At 48.9% G+C, this 23,667-nt stretch overlaps 1 protein-coding gene and 1 non-coding gene across 7 annotated transcripts in view; both read left to right on the plus strand.

Annotated features, from left to right (window-relative positions):
• Positions 1-23,667, plus strand: part of MICAL2 (microtubule associated monooxygenase, calponin and LIM domain containing 2) — a 230,276-nt gene that overhangs the window by 49,234 nt on the left and 157,375 nt on the right. For all 6 annotated transcript variants that reach the window (XM_038765412.1, XM_038765410.1, XM_038765407.1 and 3 more), the window contains one exon: positions 10,589-10,937. In XM_038765412.1, the coding sequence (XP_038621340.1) occupies positions 10,674-10,937 (264 nt within the window). In that variant the 5' untranslated portion in view covers positions 10,589-10,673. The remainder of the gene's footprint in view (positions 1-10,588; positions 10,938-23,667) is intronic.
• On the plus strand, positions 20,443-20,580 carry LOC119944285. Its single transcript, XR_005455779.1, has one exon. It is a non-coding gene; the product is annotated as a small nucleolar RNA SNORA7 (small nucleolar RNA).

The raw sequence follows: 23,667 nt of genomic DNA on the forward strand, positions 1-23,667 counted from the left end.
AACCCCTTCATTCCTGTCTGCAATTTCCCTGTCTGCACTCTACCCATCCTTCCGCCTGCATCCGCTCTCGACTAGATCATTCCCGTTTGGGAGAATACAGCCGCCTCCTCCACACCAGCCCCTTTTCCTCAGAATAATAATAATGATGGTATTTGTTAAGCGCTTACTATGTACCGGGCTCTGTTCTAAGCACTGGGATAGATAAAAGATAATCGGGATGGACACAGTCCCTCTCCCAGTCTTAATCCCCATTTGACAGATGAGGGAACTGAGGCCCAGAGAAGTGAAGTGACTTCCCCAAAGTCACACAGAAGACAAGTGGTGGAGCCGGGATTAGAACCCGTGACCTTCTGAGGCTCCCAGGCCCTCGGCAGTTATGTATAGATTCATAATTTATTAATTTATGCATATTAGTATCTGTCTCCCCCTCTAGACTGTGAGCTCATTGTGGACAGGGAACATGTCTGTTTAGTGTTGTATTTATTTTTTTATTCAATCGTATTTATTGAGCGCTTACTGTGTGCAGATCAATCAATCATATTTATTGAGCTCTTACTGTGTGCAGAGCACTGTACTAAGCGCTTGGGAAGTATAAGTTGGCAACATAGAGAGACAGTCCCTACCCAACAGTGGGCTCACAGTCTAGAAGGGGGAGACAGAGAACAAAACCAAACGTATTAACAAAATAAAATAAATAGAATAGATATGTACAAGTAAAATAAATAAATAGAGTAAAAAAAATATGTACAAACATATATGCATTTCCTAAGCAAATGATTCCTCAGAAGGCACACGATGCTTTCCGGATTTGGGAGACTGGTTAGCAAGTTTCGACTGCTATGAAATGGTTTTGCTTTGTGAAAGGTGCAGAGCACTGCACTAAGCACTCGGGAGAGTACAACAGAACAATAAACAGACTTTCCCTGCCCACAATGAGCTTATAATGAGCTTGTATTGTACAATTTTATATATTGTACTTATATTGTAGGACGAAGCAGCGTGGCTTAGTGGAAAGAGCACAGGCTTGGGAGTCAAAGGATGTGAGTTCTAATCCTGCTCCGCCACTTGTCTGCTGTGTGACCTTGGGCAAGTCACTTAACTTCTCTGTGTCTGTTACCTCATCTGTAAAATGGGGATTAAGACCGAGCCCCATGTAGGACGACCTGATTACCCAGTATCCACCACAGTGCTTGGCACATAGTAAGTGCTTAACAAATACCATAATTATTATTATTATTACTCTCCCCAGTGCTCAGTGCTCAGCACACAGTAGGCGCTCAATAAATACGATTGAATAAATGAGTGAGTGAAGTACCTAGGGCCTGGATAAAGGCCCTCAGGGAGAGGCCTTTAGGGTGGTTAACATTTGTTAAGCATTGACTTTATTCCCCACCCAAGTCCTGCCTCTGGCCTGTAACTCAATCAATCAATCAATCAATCAATCGTATTTATTGAGTGCTTACTGTGTGCAGAGCACTGTACTAAGCGCTTGGAAAGTACAAGTTGGCAACATATATAGAGCCAACAGTGGGCTCACAGTCTACACATCACTCTTGTACTTCCCAATAATAATAGTGGTATTTGGTAACTGTTTCCTATGCTCCAGACACTGTACTAAGCGCAGTGGTAGATACAAGCTAATCGGGTTGGACACAGTCCCCTGTCCCACACAGTCACAGGCCTACTCCCCATTTTCCAGATGAGGTAACTGAGGCACAGAGAAACAAACTGACTCACTCAGGGTCACACAGAAGACAAGTGGCAGAGTCGGGATTAGAACCCAGGTCCTTTTGACACCCAGGTCCGTGCTCTATCCACTAGGCCACGCTGCTTCTTCCCTTTTAATAATAATGATGACATTTATTAAGTGCTTACTATGTGCAACACACTGTTCTAAGCACTGGGGAGGCTACAAGGTGCTCAGGTTGTCCCATGGGGGGCTCACAGTCTTCATCTCCATTTTACAGATGAGGGAACTGAAGCACAGAGAAGTGAAGTGACTTTCCTGAAGTCACACAGATGACAATTGGTGGAGCCGGGATTTGAACCCATGACCACTGGCTCCAAAGCCCAGCCTCTTTCCACTGAGCCATGCTCCCTTTTAGGCTGAGCGTTATTTGAGACAAGGACTTTGTCTCACCTGATGATGTTGTATTTACTACAGTGCTTTGTACAGTGCTTGGCACATAGTATTGATGCCTGTCCATTTGTTTTGTTTTGTTATCTGTCTCCCCCTTCTAATATTAATGATGGCATTTTGTTAAGTGCTTACTATGTGCAAAGCACCGTTCTAAGCGCTGGGGAGGATACAAGGTGATCAGGTTGTCCCACGTGGGGCTCACAGTCTTAATCCCCATTTTCCAGATGAGGTAACTGAGGCTCTGAGAACTGAAGTGACTTGCCCAAGGTCACACAGCAGGCAAGTGGCAGAGCCGGGATTAGAACCCATGACCTCTGACTCCTAAGACCGGGCTCTTTCCACTGAGCCACGCTGCTTCTCGAGACTGCTGCTTCGACTTGGGAGCCTGTTGTCGGGTAGGGATTGTCTCTATCTGTTGCTGAATTGTACTTTCCAAGCGCTTAGTACAGTGCTCTGCCCACAGTAAGTGCTCAATAAATACAATTGAATGAATGAATATTAAGCAATTAACAGATATCACAATTATTATGATTAGGAGGGGAGTGACACGTACTGAACATTGTTTTGGGAGAAATGATTCTGGTCGCAGAATATGGAATAGACTGAAGAAGAGACAGGCCAGGGGCAGGAAGTCCATTGCAAATCTCCGTTTGGGAGACGACAGGTTTGAACCAGAGAAGTTCAACCGACACAGGCCTGAGAGTCAGAAGACCTGGGTTCTAATCTTGGCTCCTCTGCTTGCCGGCTGTGTGACCTTGGACAAGTCACTTAACTCTTCTATGCCTCAACTTCCTCATTTGTAAAATGGGGATTCAGTCCCTGGTCTCCATCCTGCTTAGGCTGTGACTGTATCTATCCACCCCCGGGCTTAGTTCAGTGCTTGGCAATCAATCAGTGGTATTTATTTACTGTGGAAAGAGCACTGTAGTAAGCACTCGGAATTGGTAGAAATATTCCCTGCTCCCATAGAGTTTATCATCTAGAAGAAGAAGTAATAATAGTAATGATGGCATTTATTAAGTGCTTACTATGTGCAAAGCACTGTTGTAAGGACTGGGGAGGTTACAAGGTGATCAGGTTGTCCCATGTGGGGCTCGCAGTCTTCATCCCCATTTTACAGGTGAGGTAACTGAGGTACAGAGAATAATAATGATAGTAATAATGATGGTATTTATTAAGCGCTTACTATGTGCAAAGCACTGTTGTAAGGACTGGGGAGGTTACAAGGTGATCAGGTCATCCCAGGTGGGGCTCACAGTCTTCATCCCCATTTTACAGGTGAGGTAACTGAGGCACAGAGAATAATAATGATAGTAATAATGATGGTATTTATTAAGCACTTACTATGTGCAAAGCACTGTTCTAAGCGCTGGGGGGATACAAGGTAATCAGGTCATCCCACAGGGGACTCGCAGTCTTAATGCCCATTTTACAGATGAGGGAACTGAGGCACAGAGAAGTTGTGACGTGCCCAAAGTCACACAGCTGACAATTGGCAGAGCCGGGACTTGAACCCATGATCTCTGACTCCAAAGCCCGCGCTCTTTTCCACTGAGCCACGCTGCTTCTCTAAACATTAGACATTAAAATTAATTTTAACTAATTAATTATTCACTCATTCAATCGTATTTATTGAGCACTTACTGTGTGCAGAGCACTGTAGTAAGTGCTTGGGAACTACAAGTCGGCAACATATAGAGACGGTCCCTACCCAACAATTAATTAAATTAACAGGTAGACATTAAAATTAATTACAGATATGTATATGAGTGCCGTGGAGCTGATATCAAGCGCTTAAAGGGTACAGATCAAATAGCAGAAGGGAGTCAGGGAAGGCCTCTTGGAGGAGGTGTGATTTTTAGGAAGGCTTTGAAGGTGGGGAGAATGATTGTCTGTCGGATGTGAAGGGCAGTTTTAGGCCAGGGGCAAGGGGTTGGCGGTGAGGTGGATGAGACTGAGGTAAAATGAGTAGGTTAGCATTAAAGCAATGAATTGTATTGGCTGGGTTGTGATAGGAAATCGGTGAGGTAAGATAGGATGGTAAGATACGGCTGTTTGAGTTTTATTTGTTTGAAGCAGAAGGGATGGACAACTAGAGATGCAGTGTGGCTCAGTGGAAAGAGCCCGGGCTTTGGAGTCAGACGTCAGGGGTTCAAATCCCAGCTCCGCCAGTTGTCAACTGGGTGACTTCGGGCAAGTCACTTCACTTCTCTGTGCCTCAGTTCCCTCATCTGGAAAATGGGGATGAAGACTGTGAGCCCCCCAAGGGACAACCTGATCACCTTGTAACCTCCCCAGCGCTTAGAACGGTGTTTGCACATTGTAAGTGCTTAATAAATGCCATCATTATTAGTACTGTTACTGGAGGTTCTTGAGCAGTGGGGAGACGTGGAATGAACTTTTTTTTTTTTTTTAGAAAAATGAGCCGGGCCGCGGTGTGAAGTGTGGACTGCCAACTTGTACTTCCCAAGCGCTTAGTACAGTGCTCCGCACACAGTAAGCGCTCAATGAATACGATTGATTGATTGATTGGAGAGAGGAGAGGCAGGAGGCTGGGAGATCAGTGTGGAGGACAGCCTGATCACCTTGTAACCTCCCCAGCGCTTAGAACAGTGCTTTGAACATAGTAAGCACTTAACAAATACCATCATTATTATTATTATTATTATTATTATTATTGAGTAACGCTTAACAGATACTACAGATATAGTGAGTCTAGTAAGATAGGGTCGAGAAGCAGCATGGCATAGTGGAAAGAGCATGGGCAGGAGAGTCAGAAGGCCATACGTTCTCTTCCGGGCTCTGCCATTTGTCTGCTGTGTGACCTTGGGTAAGTCACTTCTCTGTATCTCATTCATTCAATCGTATTTATTGAGCGCTTACTGTGTGTAGAGCACTGTACTAAGCACTTGGAAAGTACAATTTGGCAACAGATAGAGACAATCCCTACCCAACAACGGGCTCACAGGCTGAAAGGGGGAGACAGAGAACAAAACAAAACAAGTAGACAGGCATCAATAGCATCTAAATAAAAGTATAGATATATACACATCATTAATAATATAAATAGAATAAAATATGTACAAACTCAGTTACCTTATCTGTAAAATGGGGATTGAGAATGTGAGCCCTATGTGGGACAGGGACTGTGTCCAACCCCATTTGTTCGTATTCACCCCGGTGCTTAGTACAGTGCCTAGCACGTAGTAAGTGCTTAACAAATACCACAATTATTATTATTATGATTTTTCTCTGTGCCTCAGTTGACTCATCTGTAAAATGGGGATTGAGACTGTGAGCCCCACATGGGACTAGGACTGTGTCCAACTCAATTTACTTGTAATAATAATAATAATTAGGGTATTTGTTAAGCACTTACTATGTGCCAAGCACTTTTCTAAGCACTGGGGTAGATGCAAGGTAATCAGGTTGTCCCACGTGGGGCTCGCAGTCTTAATCCCCATTTTACAGATGAGGTAATTGAGGCCCAGAGAAGTTGTGACTTGCCCAAAGTCATACAGCTGACAAGTGGCAGAGCTGGGATTAGAACCTACGACCTCCGACTTGCAAGCCCGTGCTCGTTCCATTAAGCCACACTGCTTCTCCACCCCAGTGCTTAGTACAGTGCCTGACATATAGTAAGTGCTTAATAAATGCCATCCTTATTATTATTAAGGAGGAGGGAAAGTGGAGGCAGCAGAAGCAATCTGTCAAAGAGTTTGGACAGCAGTAGAGGGAGCGGGCGATCGCTGGAGTGATCTGGGAGATTCACAAGGGGTTTTGTCAGTGTGGAATCTATCAATGGTATTTATTGAGGGCTCATTGGGTACAGAACACTGTAGTAAGTGCTTAGGAGAGCATTCATAATAATAACAATGGCATTTGTTAAGCACTTACTATGTGCAAAGCACTGTTCTAAGTGCTGGGGGGATACAAGGTGATTAGGTTGTCCCGTGTGATCATATTTACTGAGCGCTTATGGTGTGCAGAGAACTGTACTGAGCACTTGGGAGAGAACAATATCACAATAAACAGACATTCCCTGCCCACAGCAGTCTTACAGTCTAGAGCCGAGTTTAAAGTGTAGAGGAAGAGATGTGTGTGTGTGTCACACACATCTCACAAGCCCGCAACCTTGGTGTCATCCTCGACTCCGCTCTCTCATTCACTCCTCACATCCAATCCGTCACCAAAACCTGCCGGTCTCAGCTCCGCAACATTGCCAAGATCCGCCCTTTCCTCTCCATCCAAACCGCTACCCTACTAATTCAAGCTCTCATCCTATCCCGTCTGGACTACTGCACTAGCCTTCTCTCTGATCTCCCATCCTCGTGTCTCTCTCCACTTCAATCCATACTTCATGCTGCTGCCCGGATTATCTTTGTCCAGAAACACTCTGGACATATTACTCCCCTCCTCAAAAACCTCCAATGGCTACCGATCAATCTGCGCATCAGGCAGAAACTCCTCACCCTGGGCTTCAAGGCTGTCCATCACCTCGCCCCCTCCTACCTCACCTCCCTTCTCTCCTTCTACTGCCCAGCCCGCACCCTCCGCTCCTCCACCGCTGATCTCCTCACCGTACCTCGCTCTCGCCTGTCCCGCCATCGGCCCCCGGCCCACGTCATCCCCCGGGCCTGGAATGCCCTCCCTCTGCCCATCCGCCAAGCTAGCTCTCTTCCTCCCTTCAAGGCCCTGCTGAGAGCTCACCTCCTCCAGGAGGCCTTCCCAGACTGAGCCCCTTCTTTCCTCTCCCCCTCGTCCCCCTCTCCATCCCCCCGTCTTACCTCCTTCCCTTCCCCACAGCACCTGTATATATGTATATATGGTTGTACATATTTATTACTCTATTTATTTATTTATTTATTTATTTTACTTGTACATTTCTATCCTACTTATTTTATTTTGTTGGTATGTTTGGTTCTGTTCTCTGTCTCCCCCTTTTAGACTGTGAGCCCACTGTTGGGTAGGGACTGTCTCTATGTGATGCCAATTTGTACTTCCCAAGCGCTTAGTACAGTGCTCTGCACATAGTAAGCGCTCAATAAATACGATTGATTGATTGATTGATTGATTGATCCAGGGCCACAACCAACGGGACTCTCAATCTCAATGGGGTGGGGTAGGAGGAAGGGAGAGAAGCCAGGGTCACACAGGGAAGGAAATAATCTGTTAAAGCAAAACCAGCAAGGGGAACAGTCGAGATGCAGTCCCGACCCTGTCCGTGTTGTTACAGGACTTGACCGCAGCGACGTCAGGGGAATTAGCTCTAGACTGGAAGCTCCTACTCTAGTCCACTGTACTCCCCCAAGCGCTTAATACAGTGCCCTGCATCAGTCAATCAGTGGTATTTATTGAGTGTTTACTGTGTGCAGAGCACTGTACTAAGTGCTTGGAAGAGTTCAATATGGCAGTGTTGGTAGATACATCCCCTGCCCACAATGAGCTTGCAGTCTAGAGGACGAACCTACAGGATTGTATATTATAAGCACTCAATAAATATAAATAAATAAATGATGGCACTTGTTAAGTGCTTACTACGTGCCGAGCACTGTTCTAAGCGCTGGGGAGGTTACAAGGTGATCAGGTTGTCCCACAGGGGGCTCTCAGTCGTCATCCCCATTTTACAGATGAGGTAACAGAGTCCCAGAGAAGTGAAGTGACTTGCCCAAAGTCACATGACGATTGGCAGAGCCGGGATTTGAACCCATGACCTCTGACTCCAGATATCATCATCAATCGCATTTATTGAGCGCTTACTATGTGCAGAGCACTGTACTAAGCGCTTGGGAAGTACAAATTGGCAACATATAGAGACAGTCCCTACCCAGTCTAAAAGATATCTGTGATTGGTGGTGATTAAAGTGTTTCAGAAGTCCTTAGGCTCTTAGTACAGTGCTCCACACACAGTGAGCACTCAGTAAATACTATTGATCAATTGAATGATGCCTTCTGTGGTCCCTTTTTTTTATGGAATTTGTTAAACGCTTACTATGTGTCACACCCTGTTCTAAGCGCTGGGATAGGTACGAGTGAATTAGGTTGGGCACAGTCTCTGTCCCACATGGGGCTCCCAGGCTAAGTAGGAAGGAGAACTGAGGCCCAGAGGAGGTCAGCGACTTGCCCAAGGTCACCCAGCAAGCAATCAATCAATCAATCGTATTTATTGAGCGCTTACTGTGTGCAGAGCACTGTACTAAGCGCTTGGGAAGTACAAGTTGGCGACATATAGAGACAGTCCCTACCCAACAGTGGGCTCACAGTCCAGAAGAGCAGTTGGCAGAGCCGCCGTTGGAACCCGGGTTCTCCGTCTTTCCGGCCAGTGTTCAGTCCACTAAGCCATGCCGTCTCTCTGGGGCCAATTTCGGAGGCAACTGCCAGTTTCCTTGCTTTCTGAGCCTCAGTCTGCATCCCGCAATGGATGTCACCCCTGGCCAACCCGGGCAAGGGTGTGGGAGCCAAATCGAGGCCCGTGGCAGAGCATGCTGAGTGTTGGCAAAGAGTTCCTCGCTTTCCCAGCTAGAGAACATCTCTAGTCAATCAGCCACTGGTATGCAAAATGTAGCTGTGTCTGCCTGTGGTTGGAAATCCTTTGTTCCTGTGCCAACTGCCCTGTGGACAAATTCATCTGTGGCGTCTCACTCTGAGCCTCCCTGTTGGAACATTTTCCCCCAACCCATCCTCCCCTTCCCCGCCTCCTCTCGCCCTCCGCACACATCCTGGATAAAAATAAATCTTTCCAGTGGGAACATTTTTTTTTGTTTCGTTTTAATACACTTGTCCGATGCAAGTTGGTTTCTGTGACTTCAGAATCTGCCTATTCCCTGGGTGAAAGACTTTGAATTCCTAACATTTTGGGATAGAGAAGCAGGGTGATCCAGTGGGAAGGATCCAGGCCCGGGAGCCAGATAAGCCGGCGTTTAATCTTGGCATTGTCACGTGTCAACTGCGTGACCTTGGACAAGTCCCGTATCTTTTCCGTGCCTGAGTTTCCTCCTTGGTAAAATGGGGCTTAAACCCTACTCCCTCCTACTAAGATTGATATGTATCTAGCTTTATTTTTATTTGTTCTGGTGACTTGACACCTGTCCACATGTTTTGTTTTGTTGTCTGTCTCCCCCTTCTAGACTGTGAGCCTGTTGTTGGGTAGGGACCGTCTCTATATGTTGCCAACTTGTACTTTCCAAGTGCCTAGTATGATGCTGTGCACACAGTAAGCGCTCAATAAATATGATTGAATGAATGAATGAATGAGTGGGAACCCTATGTGAGATAGGAACTGTGTCCATACTGATTATTTTGTCCTCAACCCCAGTTCAGTTCAGTCCTTGGCATAAAGTAAGCGCTTATCAAGTACCATAAAAAAAGGGTAGGGAAATGGTATCCGCCATTGTATCTGCCTCAATGCCCAAAGTTGACTCCGAGTAAGTGTCTAACAAATGCTGTTATTGTTATTATTATTATTATCATCATTATTATTAAGCCTGTTTGTTCCGGTCTTCAGGCACAGTGTAGACTGGACTCGGGGGGCTTCTGGACTCCTAATCAATCAATCAATCAATTGTATTTATTGAGCGCTTACTGTGTGCAAAGCACTGTACTAAGCGCTTGGGAAGTACAAGTTGGCAACATATAGAGACAGTCCCTACCCAACAGTGGGCTCACAGTCTAGAAGGGGGGAGACGGAGAACAAAACCAAACATACTAACAAAATAAAATAAATAGAATAGATAGGTACAAGTAAAATAAATAGGGTAATAAATATGTGCAAACATATATACATATATACAGGTGCTGTGGGGAAGGGAAGGAGGTAAGATGGGGGGATGGAGGGGGGACGAGGGGGAGAGGAAGGAAGGGGCTCAATCTGGGAAGGCCTTCTGGAGGAGGTGAGCTCTCAGTAGGGCCTTGAAGGGAGGAAGAGAGCTAGCTTGGTCTGCAGCCCAAGGCTGATTGGTCTCCTTGGCAACTATGCTGTTACCCATCCTAGCCCATTGCCTGGGAGTCAGAAGGACCTGCCTCCTAATCCCGGCTCCTCCATATTCATTCAGTTGTAGTTATTGAGCGCTTACTGTGTGCAGAGCACTGTACTAAGCGCTTAGGAAGTCCAAGTTGACAACATATAGAGACGGTCCCTACCCAACAATGAGCTCACAGTCTAGAAGGGGGAGATAGAAAACAAAACAAAACAAGTGGACATGTGTCAAGTTGTGTGACCTTGGGCAAGTCACTTCAATTCTCTGGGCCTCTTTTCCCTCATCTGTAAAGTGGGATTTAAGACCAGAAGCCCCATGTGAGTCAGAGATTGGATCCAGCCTGAATAACTCGTAACTACCCCAGCCCCGAGGATAGTGTTTGGCACATAGTAAGCGCTTAACAAGTACCACTGTTACTATCATTGAGGAGACAGGGCCAAGCTTGACCTGTGCTCCCTCCTGCTTTTTCTAGGTGCCCCAATCTTGCCGACCTCCCCTGGCATCCGGGTCCTCCTCCGCTCCCGACATCCCATCTAAGCTCCCCAGCACCGCCGACCATGGAGGGAAATGAAAACAGGAACCAGGACCAGGCCGGCCAGATTTTCGAAAACTTTGTCCAGGCCAGCACGTGTAAAGGCACCCTGCAGGCCTTCAACCTCCTCACCAGGCAGCTCAGCCTCGACCCGCAGGACCACAAGAACTTCTACTCCAGGCTCAAATCCAAGGTGACCACGTGGAAGGCCAAAGCTCTGTGGAACAAGCTGGACAAGAGAGCTACGCTCCGAGAGTTCAGGCGGAGCAAGGCCAGCGTGAGCAGCAAGGTAAATGAGCCGAGCCCCGCTCGACCCCCTTGGTTTTCGCAGTATTTGTCTCCAGAGAACTCTGCTTCCGGCTTGGCTGGGCTACTGGGCCATTTTTCAGGGGCCCCAGGTGGGTGGGAGCGCACTATTTTTTGGACTTCTTTTAAATAGCATTCGTTAAGCACTTACTGTGTGCCAGTCACCATTCTGAGCGCTGGCGTAGATACAAGATCATCAGGTTAGACACAGATCGGGTCCCACGTGAACAGTGCCTAGTACAGAAGAAGCAGCGTGGTTCAGTGGAAAGAGCACGGGCTTTGGAGTCATGGGTTCAAATCCCGGGTCCGCCAACTGTCAGCTGTGTGACTTTGGGCAAGTCACTTCACTTCTCTGTACCTCAGTTACCTCAACTGTAAAATGGGGATTAAAACTGTGAGCCGCCCGTGGGACAACCTGTTCACCTTGTAACCTCCCCAGCGCTTAGAACAGTGCTTTGCACATAGTAAGCACTTAACAAATACCATTATTATTATTATTATTATTATTATTATTATTACAGTGCTCTGCACCCAGTAAAAGCTCAATAAATACATTTATAATTATAATAATGATGGCATTTGTTAAGTGCTTACTGTTCTAAGCGCCGGAGTAGATACAAGGTAATTAGGCTGTCCCATGTGGGCCACACCAACTTCATCCCCATTTTACAGATAAGGGAAATTGAGACCCAGAGAAGTTAAGTGATTTGCCCAAAGCTGACAAGTGGCAGAAGTGGGATTAAAGCCCAAAACCTCTGATTCCCAAGCCCAGGCTCTTTCCACTAAGCCACTTACTTTGTGCCAGGCACTGTGCTAAGCGCTAGTGCAGATACAAGATCATCGGTGGCACACAGTCCCTGTCCTACATGGGGCTCACAGTCTTAATCCCCATTTTATAGATGAGGGAACAGAGGCACAGGGAAGTGAAGTGACTCGTCCTAGGTCACACAGCAGACAAGTGGAGGAGCCAGGGTGACTGATGGGACTCACAGTCTTAATCCCCATTTTACAGTGAGGGAACTGAGGCCCAGAGAAGTGAAGTGATTTGGGGCAAACTCACACAGCAGGCAAGATTAGAACCCAGGTCCTTCCGACTCTGAGGCCCAGGCTCTTCCCACTAGGCCACGGTGCTTCTCTGACTGCATGGATAGAATCGTTTCCCACATCTGCTCCCATGTGGTTTCCCCTGGAGACCTCCTAAATTTCACACAAGCAATGTCTAGTAATAATAATAATAATAATGGCATTTATTAAGCGCTTACTATGTGCAAAGCACTGTTCTAAGCACTTGGGGGGAATACAAGGTGATCAGGTTGTCCCACGTGGGGCTCACAGTCTTAATCCCCATTTTACAGATGAGGTAACTGAGGCACGGAGAAGTTAAGTGACTTCCCCAAAGTCACACAGCTAAGTGGTGGAGTTGGGATTTGAACCCACAACCTCTGACTCCAAAGCCCGTGCTCTTTCCACTGAGCCACGCTGCTTCTCAGTACAGTGCTTGGCACAGAGGAAGTGTTAAATAAATGCCACAATCAGTATAATAAGAATAGTAATAATTATTGTTATTATTACAGTGTCAGAGAGGGTGGGGTTCATTGTCCATCCGGGCAGTTTGCCTTATTGACATTGAGCATTTGGTCGGCCTGGTGGGTTTAGAGTCATGCTGGAAAGGTGGGGGTGGGCATCAGGGGCCAGGCCTGGGGGTGGGAAGTGGGGTTTGCTGAGCCCCCCTGGGGAAGATGGGGCCGAGCAAGGGGGTGGCGAGCTCATCTACCTCGCCGCTGACCCCTCGCCCACGTCTTCCCTCTGGCCTGGAACGCCCTTCCTCCTCAAATCTGACAGACAATGACTCTTCCCCCTCGCTTCAAAGCCTTCCTGAAGGCCCATCTCTTCCAAGAGGCCTTCCCAGACTAAGCCCCCCTTTCCTCTTCTCTCACCCCTTCTACGTCGTCCTGACTTGCTCCCTTTGTTCATTCCCTCTCCCACACCCACAGCACTTACGTACATATCTGTGATTTTATTTATAGTAACATCTGTCTCCCCATCTAGACTGTAAGCTCACTGAAGGCAGGGAATGTGTCTGTTTATTGTTATACACTCCCCAGCGCTTAGTACAGTGTCTGCATGCAGTAAGCACTCAACAAATATGATTGTAGGAAGGAATGATTGACTGACGTGTGGGCCAAGAAGAGGGAAAAAGAAGGTGAGACTAGTGGCCCTGCCTGCTCAGATTCTGGCCCTTTCCTCCCGCTAGGTTCAAAGCAACTTTTTTTCCTCGCAGTGGCTTTGTTCCGTTTCTCTAAGAGATGTTGCCCAGAACCTATATGGTGTCTGTGTATGTCCCCTGGGTGCCGGGTGTGAGAAGCATCGCGACTTAATGGACAGAGACCGGGCTGAGGAGTCAGAAGGACCTGGGTTCTAATCCCCGCTCTGCCACATGCCTGCTGGGTGACCTTGGGCAAGTCAGTTCTCTGTGTCTCACTTGCCTCATCGGTGAAATGGGGATTCAGACTGTGAGCCCCATGTGGGACAGAGACTGTGTCCAACCTGATAAACTTGTATGTACTCCAGTGCTTAGAACAGTGCTTGGCACACAGTGTTTAACAAGTTCCATTATTATTATTATCATCATCAGAGAGATGGGAGGGGGTTGGGGAGACACTTTTGGGTCAATGTTGGGGGTAGGAGAAGCTTTTGGGAGAACTGAACAACTGGAAGAATTAGTGGGGGACCCTCCTGTGTTAATGGGAAAGCAGGGGGAACACCTTGGGGGGGACTGAATTCCTGAGGTATCAATCGCTGCTGCTCTCCCTCCCCCTCAAACCGGGAGCCACAAGTGGGACAGGGATAGGACTGACCCGATGATCTTGTCTCTTCCCGCAGTGCTCAGTACAGTGGTTGGCACATAGTAAGCATTGATCAAATACCACATCTATTATCACGCTGGACCAGCTTGAGGGATACTGGGAGATGTTGGGGCAGTGACCCTTGCATAAGGGTCCCCCTCCCCATCCCCACCCCCGGCCTTACCTCCTTCCCCTCCCCACAGCACCTGTATATATGTATATATGTTTTTATTACTCTATTTTATTTGTACATATTTATTCTATTTATTTTATTTTGTTAATATGTTTTGTTTTGTTGTCTGTCTCCCCCTTCTAGACTGTGAGCCCGCTGTTGGGTAGGCACCGTCTCTGTATGTTGCCGGCTTGTACTTCCCAAGCGCTTAGTACAGTGCTGTGCACACAGTAAATGCTCAATAAATATGATTGAATGAATGAATAAGGGACAGGGTGGGGCTACCCAAAAGAGAGAGCAGAGAACAGAGTAGCAGGCCGGGCGGGAGGAAGCACAGGAAATAGTTTGCTCCGGTCTTTGGGCACGGAGTAGACTGGACTTGGGGGGCTTCTGGACTCCCAGACGTTCCCAGAGGGCTCGAAGGATTTATGCTTTGGTGGGATAGTGTGGGAGGGGAGGAACAATCAGCCCCGCCTCACCCAGAGGATATTTCTGGTGCCTACTCTGGAGACGTGGCCAACTAAGACCCCTGTATTGGGGCCTGTGAGGCCTAATGGAAAGAGCATGGGCCTGGGAATCTGAAGACCTGGGTTCTAATTCCGGCTCCACCACTTATCTGCTGCGGGACCTTGGGAAAGTCACTTCACTTTTCTGGGCCTCAGTTTCCTCAACTATAAAATGGGGATTAAACACCTGTTCACCCTCCCTCCTACTTAGACTGTGAGCCCCATGCGGGACAGGGACTGTGTTCTACCTAATTAACCTGTACCTACTCTGGTGTTTGACACTGGGCAGCAGCAGCACAGGAAAAAGTCAAGCGCCGAGACTTAAGTTTACTGCGCGGAAGGAGGCGATGGTAAACCACTTCCGGATTTTTACCAAGAAAACTCTCTGGATCTGCTACCAGAACGATTGCAGATGGAGGCGGGGCGTTCTGGGAGAGATGTGTCCATGGCGTCGCTATGGGTTGGAGATGAGTCAACAGCATAAGACAAGACAAGTGCTTAACCAATACCATAAAAAAAAATCGGGAATTTCTCCAGACAGAGCTTGCTAGGTGCGTGTCGGATATGAGATAGTGCAAGGTGTGGGCTGAAGTGCGAGGCGGGTTGCCGACTTCTCATCTGGAACACGGGAGCACACTTTGACGGGGGACAATCGAAGGGGTGAGGTGCAGGGGGTGGGAATTGGGGGGGCTGAGGGGAGGAGAGTAGAGAGCGGAGGGAGGAAAAGAGGGGGAGGTCTCTAGACTGTAATTTCATTGTGAGCAGCGAATGTGTCTGCTTTATTGTTATATTGTACTCTCCCAAGCGCTTCGTCCAGTGCTTTGCACACAGTAGGTGCTCAATACGTACGAGCAAATGAATAAATGAAAAAGCTTGCATGAATAAATGAAAAAGTAGCTAGAGCATGGGCTTGGGAGTCGGAAGGACATGGGTTCTAATCCCAGCCCTGCCACTTGTCTGCCGTGTGGCCTTGGGCGAATCACTTCACTTCTCTGGGCCTCAGTTACCTCATCTGTAAAATGGGGATTAAGGCTGTGAGCCCTATGTGGGATGGGGACAGTGTCCAACATGACTTCCTTGTACACACCCAGCACTTAGTACAGTGACTGGCACATATAAACGCTTAATAAATGCCACAATTACTACTACTATTATTATGAAGAGGAGAAGGGGAGAGGAAGAAGAAGGTGAAAGTACTCTCCATTGCTGCTTCCGCTCCCTTCTCCTCCTTGCCCCATAGTCCCAACTGTAGTCCTGTCAGGCCACTTTTTGAGGGCCCACTGGGCAGGTGTGAGGACCTCCCCCATGCCTTCCCCCCTACTTCTTCTCATGATCTCGCAGGCAGCAGCGGTGGCCTCTTTCCTGAGCCCCTGTTAGGGTCAGCAGACCCCCTGGGATGAGCTGAGTTGGGCCGGGCAGCGACCACCACTGCGTGGATTTTTCCCAGGGTGGCACCAGGGATGCCACCCTCAGCCCTGTCCCCTTCCGCAGCCACAAGAGAAGCAGTGTGGCCTAGTGGAGCGAGCCCAGGCTGGGAGTCAGAAGGACCTGGATTCTAATCCCGGCTCCGCTGCTTATCTGCTAGGCGACCTGGGGAAAGTCACTTCACTTCTCTGTGCCTCCATTCTAGGAAATGGGGATTGAGATGGTGAGCCCCGTGTGGGACAGGGACTGATTACCTGTATCTACCCCAGCGCTTAGAACAGTGCTCGGCACTTAGTAAGTGCTTAACAAATGTGATTATCTTTATAATTGCAACTGCTGCCATGCCAGACCCCCACCTGACATTGGAGTGACAGCCCCAGATCCCCGGACCCCCGCCCCACCCAGGCCGACTGGATTCATTCATTCATTCAATCTTATTTATTGAGCGCTTACTGTGAGCAGAACACTGTACTAAGAGCTCAGGAAAGTACAATACAACAGTCAACAGAGAAGCAGCATGGCTTAGTGGAAAGAGCACGGGCTTGGAAGTGAGAGGTCATGGGTTCTAATCCAGGCTCCGCCATTTATCAGCTGTGTGACTTTGGTCCAGTCACTTAACTTCTCTGTGCCTCAGTCACCTCACCTGTAAAATAAGGATGAAGACTGTGAACCCCCCGTGGGAAAACCTGATGACCTTGTGTCTACCCCAGCACTTAGAACACTGCTTGGCACATAGTAAGCGCTTAACAAATACCATCATCATCATCACCATTCCTTGCCCACGAGTTTACAGTCTAGAGCGGGGGAGGCAGACATCAATACAAATAAATTACAGATAGGTACGTCTTCAAGGCCAGTGGGTTGAGGGAGGCAGGCGATCCTTTCCCCCTAGCATGGGGGTAAGGGAAACTGCCCAGGCCGAGCCCTGGTACCTGGCAAGGATTCAAAAAGTGTCAACACCCTCTCCTTTCTCCTCCTCCTCCTCTTGGCTGAGGGCAAAGGTGGTGCTGCTATCTCGGCTCCTCCGCTCATTCCTTTCAGGCTCCACGGGGCGTGACAGGGAGGGCCATCCTGCCCGAAAAATTCTGGGGTCCAAGTCGGTGGCGTTTGGGAATTCTGGGGTGTCATCATCCCATGCCCTGCATGGTCCCTAGGTCCTGCTGCAGGGTGTGTGGGTGTTTGGGGGTATTGGGGGGCAAGAAGCAGGGCACGTTATGCGTGAGGGAGAAACAGGCAGAGAGCTAGGAACAGGAGGTTCAGGACAGCTCTCTTATCAGGCATTCCCTCCCCGTGAATCATGTTCTGCCGGCCTCCCGCCCTGCCCTGGCCAGGGTGATAAGGGAGGTGCTTTCTCCTCACAGGGGAGCCTTCATCCAGTGGCTGGCTGGCGGCCACCATCCATAGGCGAGGGGAGGAGAGTGGCGTTTCGGCATGAGATTCTAAACCCGGCCTCACGGCCCCAGAAACCTACCCAAGAGAGAGGGCTTATGGATGAATCATCTTTGGATTGGGGGCATTAGCCCGCTCGGACTTCTGAAGGCCAAGCTGTGAACTCGAGTTTTTAATATGTTGCCGATTTGTACTTCCCAAGCGTGCTCTGCACACAGTAAGCGCTCAATAAATACGATTGAATGAATGATTAATCAAGTGTTCAATTGCCATCCTGGGCTGCAGACATTATCTGGGAGTGGAGCGTCAAGGGGGAGAGAGGGGTGTATGTGTATATATATATATGAGAAGGAGCATGGCTTTCTGGACAGAGCATTGTCCTTGGAGTCCGAAGGTCCTGGATTCTAATCCCGGCTCCTCCTCATGTCAGCTGTGTGACTTTGGGCAAGTCACTTCACGTCTCCGGCCCTCAGTTCCCTCATCTGGAACATGAGCTTTAAAGAGTGTGAGCCCCAAATGGGACAGGGACTGTGTCCAACCTGATTAACTCGTATCTACGCCAGCGCTTGGAACAGCGCTGGGCACCTAGTATAAGCGCTTAACTAGTAGCATAATTATTACTATTATGTGCATGGGCGTCTGTGTGTGTTTGTGTGGGCAGCCACTGGACTTGCATCACCTTCCCTGCCTGAGAAGAGCTCAGGAGAAAGACCAGTGTGGCTTGCAGTTTTCCCAGCTGGGGTCAACGAACCAAGTTCACTTGGCTTGAATTAAGGCCAAAGAATCTCAGGTTCCTGCAGTTCTGTTGGAAACTCACCCAAAGGTACACCCCTGGCCCGGGCCCAGAGAGGCATTCTACTCCTTCAAATCAACTCAGAGCCTGGAAAATGGAAGGATTGTTTTCCCAAAATCCAGACCCGGATCTCCAAGCCCCGTCCCCGATTCTACCTTGAAGAGGAAACCTGGAGTCTCCCTGGAGTGGATCCCCTGGGCCGATACTGACCCCCAGTTCCGTCTGGGAAACCCGGCTGATGGCGGAAATGCCAGACGTTGGCCAAGGCTTCTTAGTGCATTTGAAGAGGTTAGCACCAGAAATGCCCACCCAGCAATGTTTATATGAAAGGGAGAGGCATCCCCTGAGAAGCAATGTGGTCCAGTGGATAGAGCCCGGGCCTAGGAGTCAAAAGGACCTGAGTTCTAATCCTGCTCTGCCACCTGTCTGCTGTGTGACCTTGGGTAAGTAACTTCACTTCTCTGGGCCTCAGTTACTTCACTTGTAAAATGGGACCCAAGAGTGTGAGCCCTATAGAACAGTGCTTTGCACATAGTAAGCACTTAATAAAGGCCATCGTTATTATTATTATTATTATTCATTCATTCGTTCACTTCACATTTCTGGGCCTCAGTTCCCTCAACTGCAAAATGAGGGTTAAGGCTGTGTACCTTATGTGGGACAGGGACCATACCCAACTTAATTATCTTGCATCTACCCTAGCATTTAGTACAGTGCCTGGCGCCTCGAAAGTATTTGAGAAATACCATTAAAAAAAACCCCAAAATGGATAATTCTGTAAGCGTGGAGGACATGTGGTGCCCTGTTTTCCGGTCCCGGCCCCAACCCTGCTGGAAGCCCTGCTTTCTCTGCCTGCTGCCAGAGAGTCAACCTACTTTGTTCATTCAGTCAGTCTTATGTCACCCGTCGTCCGGTGATGGGTTCGTTCAGTAATTGACGTGGCGAGAGAGAGAGAGACTTGGGATGGAAAGCCTGAATTTTATATAAAATTTATTCCGCTAGGTGAATTGAATTATTTAGTTGTTTAGGCGCAATGGATTGAGCTTCCCTTTCAGGAGGAATGTAATCAATTAGCAGTATTTGAGCTTCCCTAATGAGAGGAACACAATCATACATTAATCGCGCGTAGGTGAGGCGAATAGCTGTCACCCATATGCACTTCCCACTCGGGACGAATCCACTTACTTTCCCACATGGAAAGAATCCACTTTCCCACATGGGATGAATTCATTCCGTTATCCACGCACGTGGTGGGCGGCTAGCTCTCACCATTTGCTCTCTCTACATGGGAGGAATCCACTTGGGATCCCCATCTGCAGCGGGGCACCTGGGTCCCACCCACGAGACACTCAGGCCCTTGCCTCAGTGTGTTGGTTCTGGTTGCAGAGCGGGCATCTGGCCTTCTGGGCAGAGAAAGACACGTGGGCTGCTGCTGCGACTGCTCCTCCTGCTGCTGCGTGTCTTGGTGTTCAGTCAGTCAGTCATATTTATTGAGCGCTGACTGTGCAAAGCACTGAACAAGCCCTTGGGAGAGTACAATATAACAATAAACAGACACATTCCCGGACCGCAACAAGCTCTAGACTGGCCAGGACCTCACGGTGGTCTCTGTTTGTAACCCGAACCGAGAGAGGAGTCCGTTCCAGAGGAAAGCCACCGGGGAGTTAATCCGATTCACTTAGAATCCGGTTAAAATTCCCTCCGGGGTCTGGTGTGGTTTCCCCCTGCTTTGGTGGTTTGAATCCTAATCAATTCTGGGACCAGAGCCGTCTCCCGGGTGGGTATGCAGGGCTGAGGAAATCCTCCCCCTTCATCTCTCCCTCCCCATCCTCATCTCTGCACTCCCGTTCCACACTACATCAATTAATCGTATTTATTGAGCGCTTACTGTATGCAGAGCACTGTACTAAGTGCTTGGGAGAGAACAATACAGTAGTAAACTGAATGCGGGGACATGGGGCTCATGGGTTCATGCCTCGTGTTGTGCTCATTCATTCATTCAATCATATTTACTGAGCCCTTACTGTGTGCAGAGCACTTTACTAAGTGCTTGGGAGAGTACTATATAGTAGCAATAAACAGACACATTCCCTGCCCACAACGAGCTTACAGTCTTGGAAGCAGCGTGGCTTTGGGGATACAGCATGGGCCTGGGAATCAGGACCTGGGTTCTAATCCCAGGTCTGCTACTTGTCTGCCGTGTGGCCTTGGGTAAGTCTCTTAACTTCTCTGTGCCTCAGTTTCCTCAACTACAAAGTGGGGATGCAGTATCTGTTCTGCTTCCTACTTGACTGTGAGCCCTCTGTGGGACAGGGACTGTGTTTGGCCTGATTAACTTGTATCTACTCCAGAGCTTTCCCCTCTCAGGGCCGCACTTGGAGAGTTTCCAGCACCCTACCAGTCTTGGCTACGGGAGGGAGAGTCAAGCAGAAGCCTGTTCATTCCATTCCTAGCTTGGGCAGTGGCTAGCGAGTGGAAGGCAATCTGCTACAAGTCAAAACTCCCCTGTGCTGGGCAGCAGCGGCATAGGAGAGAGTTGAGGGCGGAGACTCAAGTTTACTGTGCAGAAGAAGGCGGTGGTAGATGACCTTTGTATTTTTACCAAGAACACTATGGATCCCCTGCCAGAATGATTGCAGGTGGAGGTGGGGCATTCTGGAAGAGATGTGTTCATGGAGTCGCTATGGGTCAAAGACGACTTGATAGCCTAAGACAAGGCAACTTGTACTTCCCAAGCGCTTAGTACAGTGCTCTGCACACAGTAAGCGCTTAATAAATACGATTGAATGAATGAAAAGGCAAGACCCCGGAGCTTAGAACACTCCTTGACACCTAGAGAGGGCTTAACAAATACAAAAAAAAAAAAAAATGAGCCTCCTGAGAGGGTAACTCACTTTGGTGGGAAAGAGAAACCTATCTAGTGATGATTTTTCCTGCTGCTAGGATATGAATACCATCTCTGGGTGGGTGGGTGTGGGGCTGAGGGAGTTGGGGGAGAGATAAAAAGAGAGCGTGTATGTGTGTTGGGGAGGTATGTGGGCCTGGGTCAGGTTGGGCTGACATGAAGCTAAACTGACAGGGTTCAGATTGGCTCTGGGTGTGTGAGAATGTGTGTTTGTGTGTGTGTGGCGTGTGTGGGCCTGGATCGGTTTGGACTGACACGAAACTGAACTGCCTGGTTTCAGACTGGCTCTGGGGGTGTGGGACCGTGTTTTTTATGTGTGCTGTGTTGGGGGAAGGATTGAGGCGGGAAAGTGGTCATTTGCGAGTCATCCATTGAGCCTGGAGGAGCGAGGACGGCGGGCGGCCGGTCTCCAAAGTGAGAGGACGTGGCCGGTCTCCCTGCCCGTCTCGGAAACCCACCCCCGACCCCACCGCCCGGAGAGCCGTCTGCCAACCCCGTGGAAATGGATTGCTGGGTTTGCAAACCCCCAGCCTGGATTTAGCCTTGTGGTGACCCGTGGGTTGGCAGAAGGCGCCGGGGCTGGTTCCCAGTGGCCCGCGGGCTCTGGTCGGCCTCGTGCCTGCTCCCAGCCCGGGTGGCACACAGTCCCGCCACCCCCTGTGCTGGCCACGTGGCACCAGCCGGCCCGGGAGGGGCTCCGCATTCTGGACACGGAGGGATTTCAAACCCCCTAGACCCAGGGACCCTCCCCACGGGGGTTCCCACCGTCGTCATGACAAGCCCACGTTCCGTGCTGAGCCCTGGAGAGAGCTGAGGGAGCAGATTCAGACCTAATAATAATAGTAATTGTGGTATTTGTTAAGTGCTTACTATGTGCCAGGCACTGTACTAAGCGCTGGGGTGGATCCAAGCAAATCGGACGCTGTCCCAGGTGGGGCTCAGAGTCTCAATCCCCATTTTACAGAGAAGGGAACTGAGGCACAGAGAGGTAAAGTGACTTCCCCAAGGTCATACAGCAGACTCGTGGCCGATCTAGGATTAGAACACATGACCTTCTGAATCCCAGCTCCGGGATCTATCCACTATACCCCAGGCCCACCGGGGTCGGGGTTGGGGAGTTCCTGGGCTAGATGTGGGACAAGTATGGCCTAGTGGATAGTTCGTGGTCCTGGAAGTCAGAAGGACCTGGGTTTTAATCCTGGCTCTGCCACTTAGTAATAATAATAATAATAATAATAATATTGACATTTGTTAAGCGTTATTTGCAAAGCACTGTTCTAAGCGCTGGGAGGGATACAGGGTGATCAGGTTGTCCCACATGTGGCAGAGCCAGGATTAGAACCCATGACCTCTGACTCCCAAGCCCATGCTCTTTCCACTGAGCCACGCTGCTTCTCTGAAGCCACGCTGCTTCACTTGTCCGCTGCGTGACCTTGGGCAAGTCACTTCACTTCTCTGTGCCTCAGTGACACCTCATTTGCACAATGGGGATTAAGACTGTGAACCCCTTGTGGGGCAGGGACTGTGTCCAACCCGATTAGCTAGTATCTACCCCAGCACTTAGAACAGTGCTTGACACATAGTAAGCGCTTAGCAAGTGCCATCATTATTATTATTTTATTACAGGTGGGCAGGCTCCTGGGGAAAAGTCAACAACTGAGACGTTTCAGGGCGGGGTTTCCATGCCACTTGTATGCGCCAACCCTACCGCCCCAGCTCCAGGCTAACAGGGTTGTGGGAAAATCCAACCTGATCATCTCAATTTCTGATCCGGTGAGGGCAGCTTCTGCCCATCCTGAGAGTACCTGGACATCTCCCTACTATAAAATAATGATAATAGTGGTATTTGTTAAACACTAAATATGTGCCAGGCACCGAGCTAAGAGCTGGGATGGATACAAGCAAATCGGGTTGGACACAGTCCCTGTTCCACATAGGACTCACGGTCTTAATCCCCATTTTACAAATGAGGTCACTGAGGCACAGGGGAGTGAAATGATTGGCCCAAGGTCCCCCAGCAGACAAGTTGGGATTAGAACCCAGGTCCTTCTGACTCCCAAGCCCGTGCTCTATCCATTAGGCTACGCTGCTCCTCTTCTCTCAGATTGTGGGGGACAGGAAGGAAGAAAGAGATGTTATCCCGGGCCCCAGGCCCCCATGGTTTCCCAGCCAGAAGCAGTGTGGTCTAGTGGAAAGACCAGGGGCCTGGGAGTTGGGAGACCTGGCTTCTAATCCCTTCTCTGCCCCTTCTGTATTATGCGACCTTGGGCAAGTCCTTTCGCTTCTCTGTGTCTCCCTTTCCTTATCCATAAAATGGGGATTCAATATGTGTTCACCCAGCCCTTAGGCAGCGAGCCCCATTTGGGGAAGGGTCTGTATCTGATCTGATTATCCTGTAAGTGCTTAACAATTACCACAATTATCATTCATCATAAAGCTAGTATAAGAAGAATAGATACCATCCATTGATTGATTCAGAAGGAAAGGGGGTGGAGAGTGGGAGAGACAGGACTAACCTGGAAAACTGAGTGAGGAATTTCTTGTGTGAGGAAACCTGGGGCCCATTTCTTGCGATGGGTCGGGGGGAAGAGCTGAGCACCAGGCTCCTTTTGGGGCTGGGTGACTTTGTGCCTTCTTAATTTATTTATTCATATTAATGTCCATCTCTCTCTCTACA

Source organism: Tachyglossus aculeatus, chromosome 22 (assembly GCF_015852505.1).
Source record: "Tachyglossus aculeatus isolate mTacAcu1 chromosome 22, mTacAcu1.pri, whole genome shotgun sequence".
Lineage (NCBI taxonomy): Eukaryota > Metazoa > Chordata > Mammalia > Monotremata > Tachyglossidae > Tachyglossus > Tachyglossus aculeatus.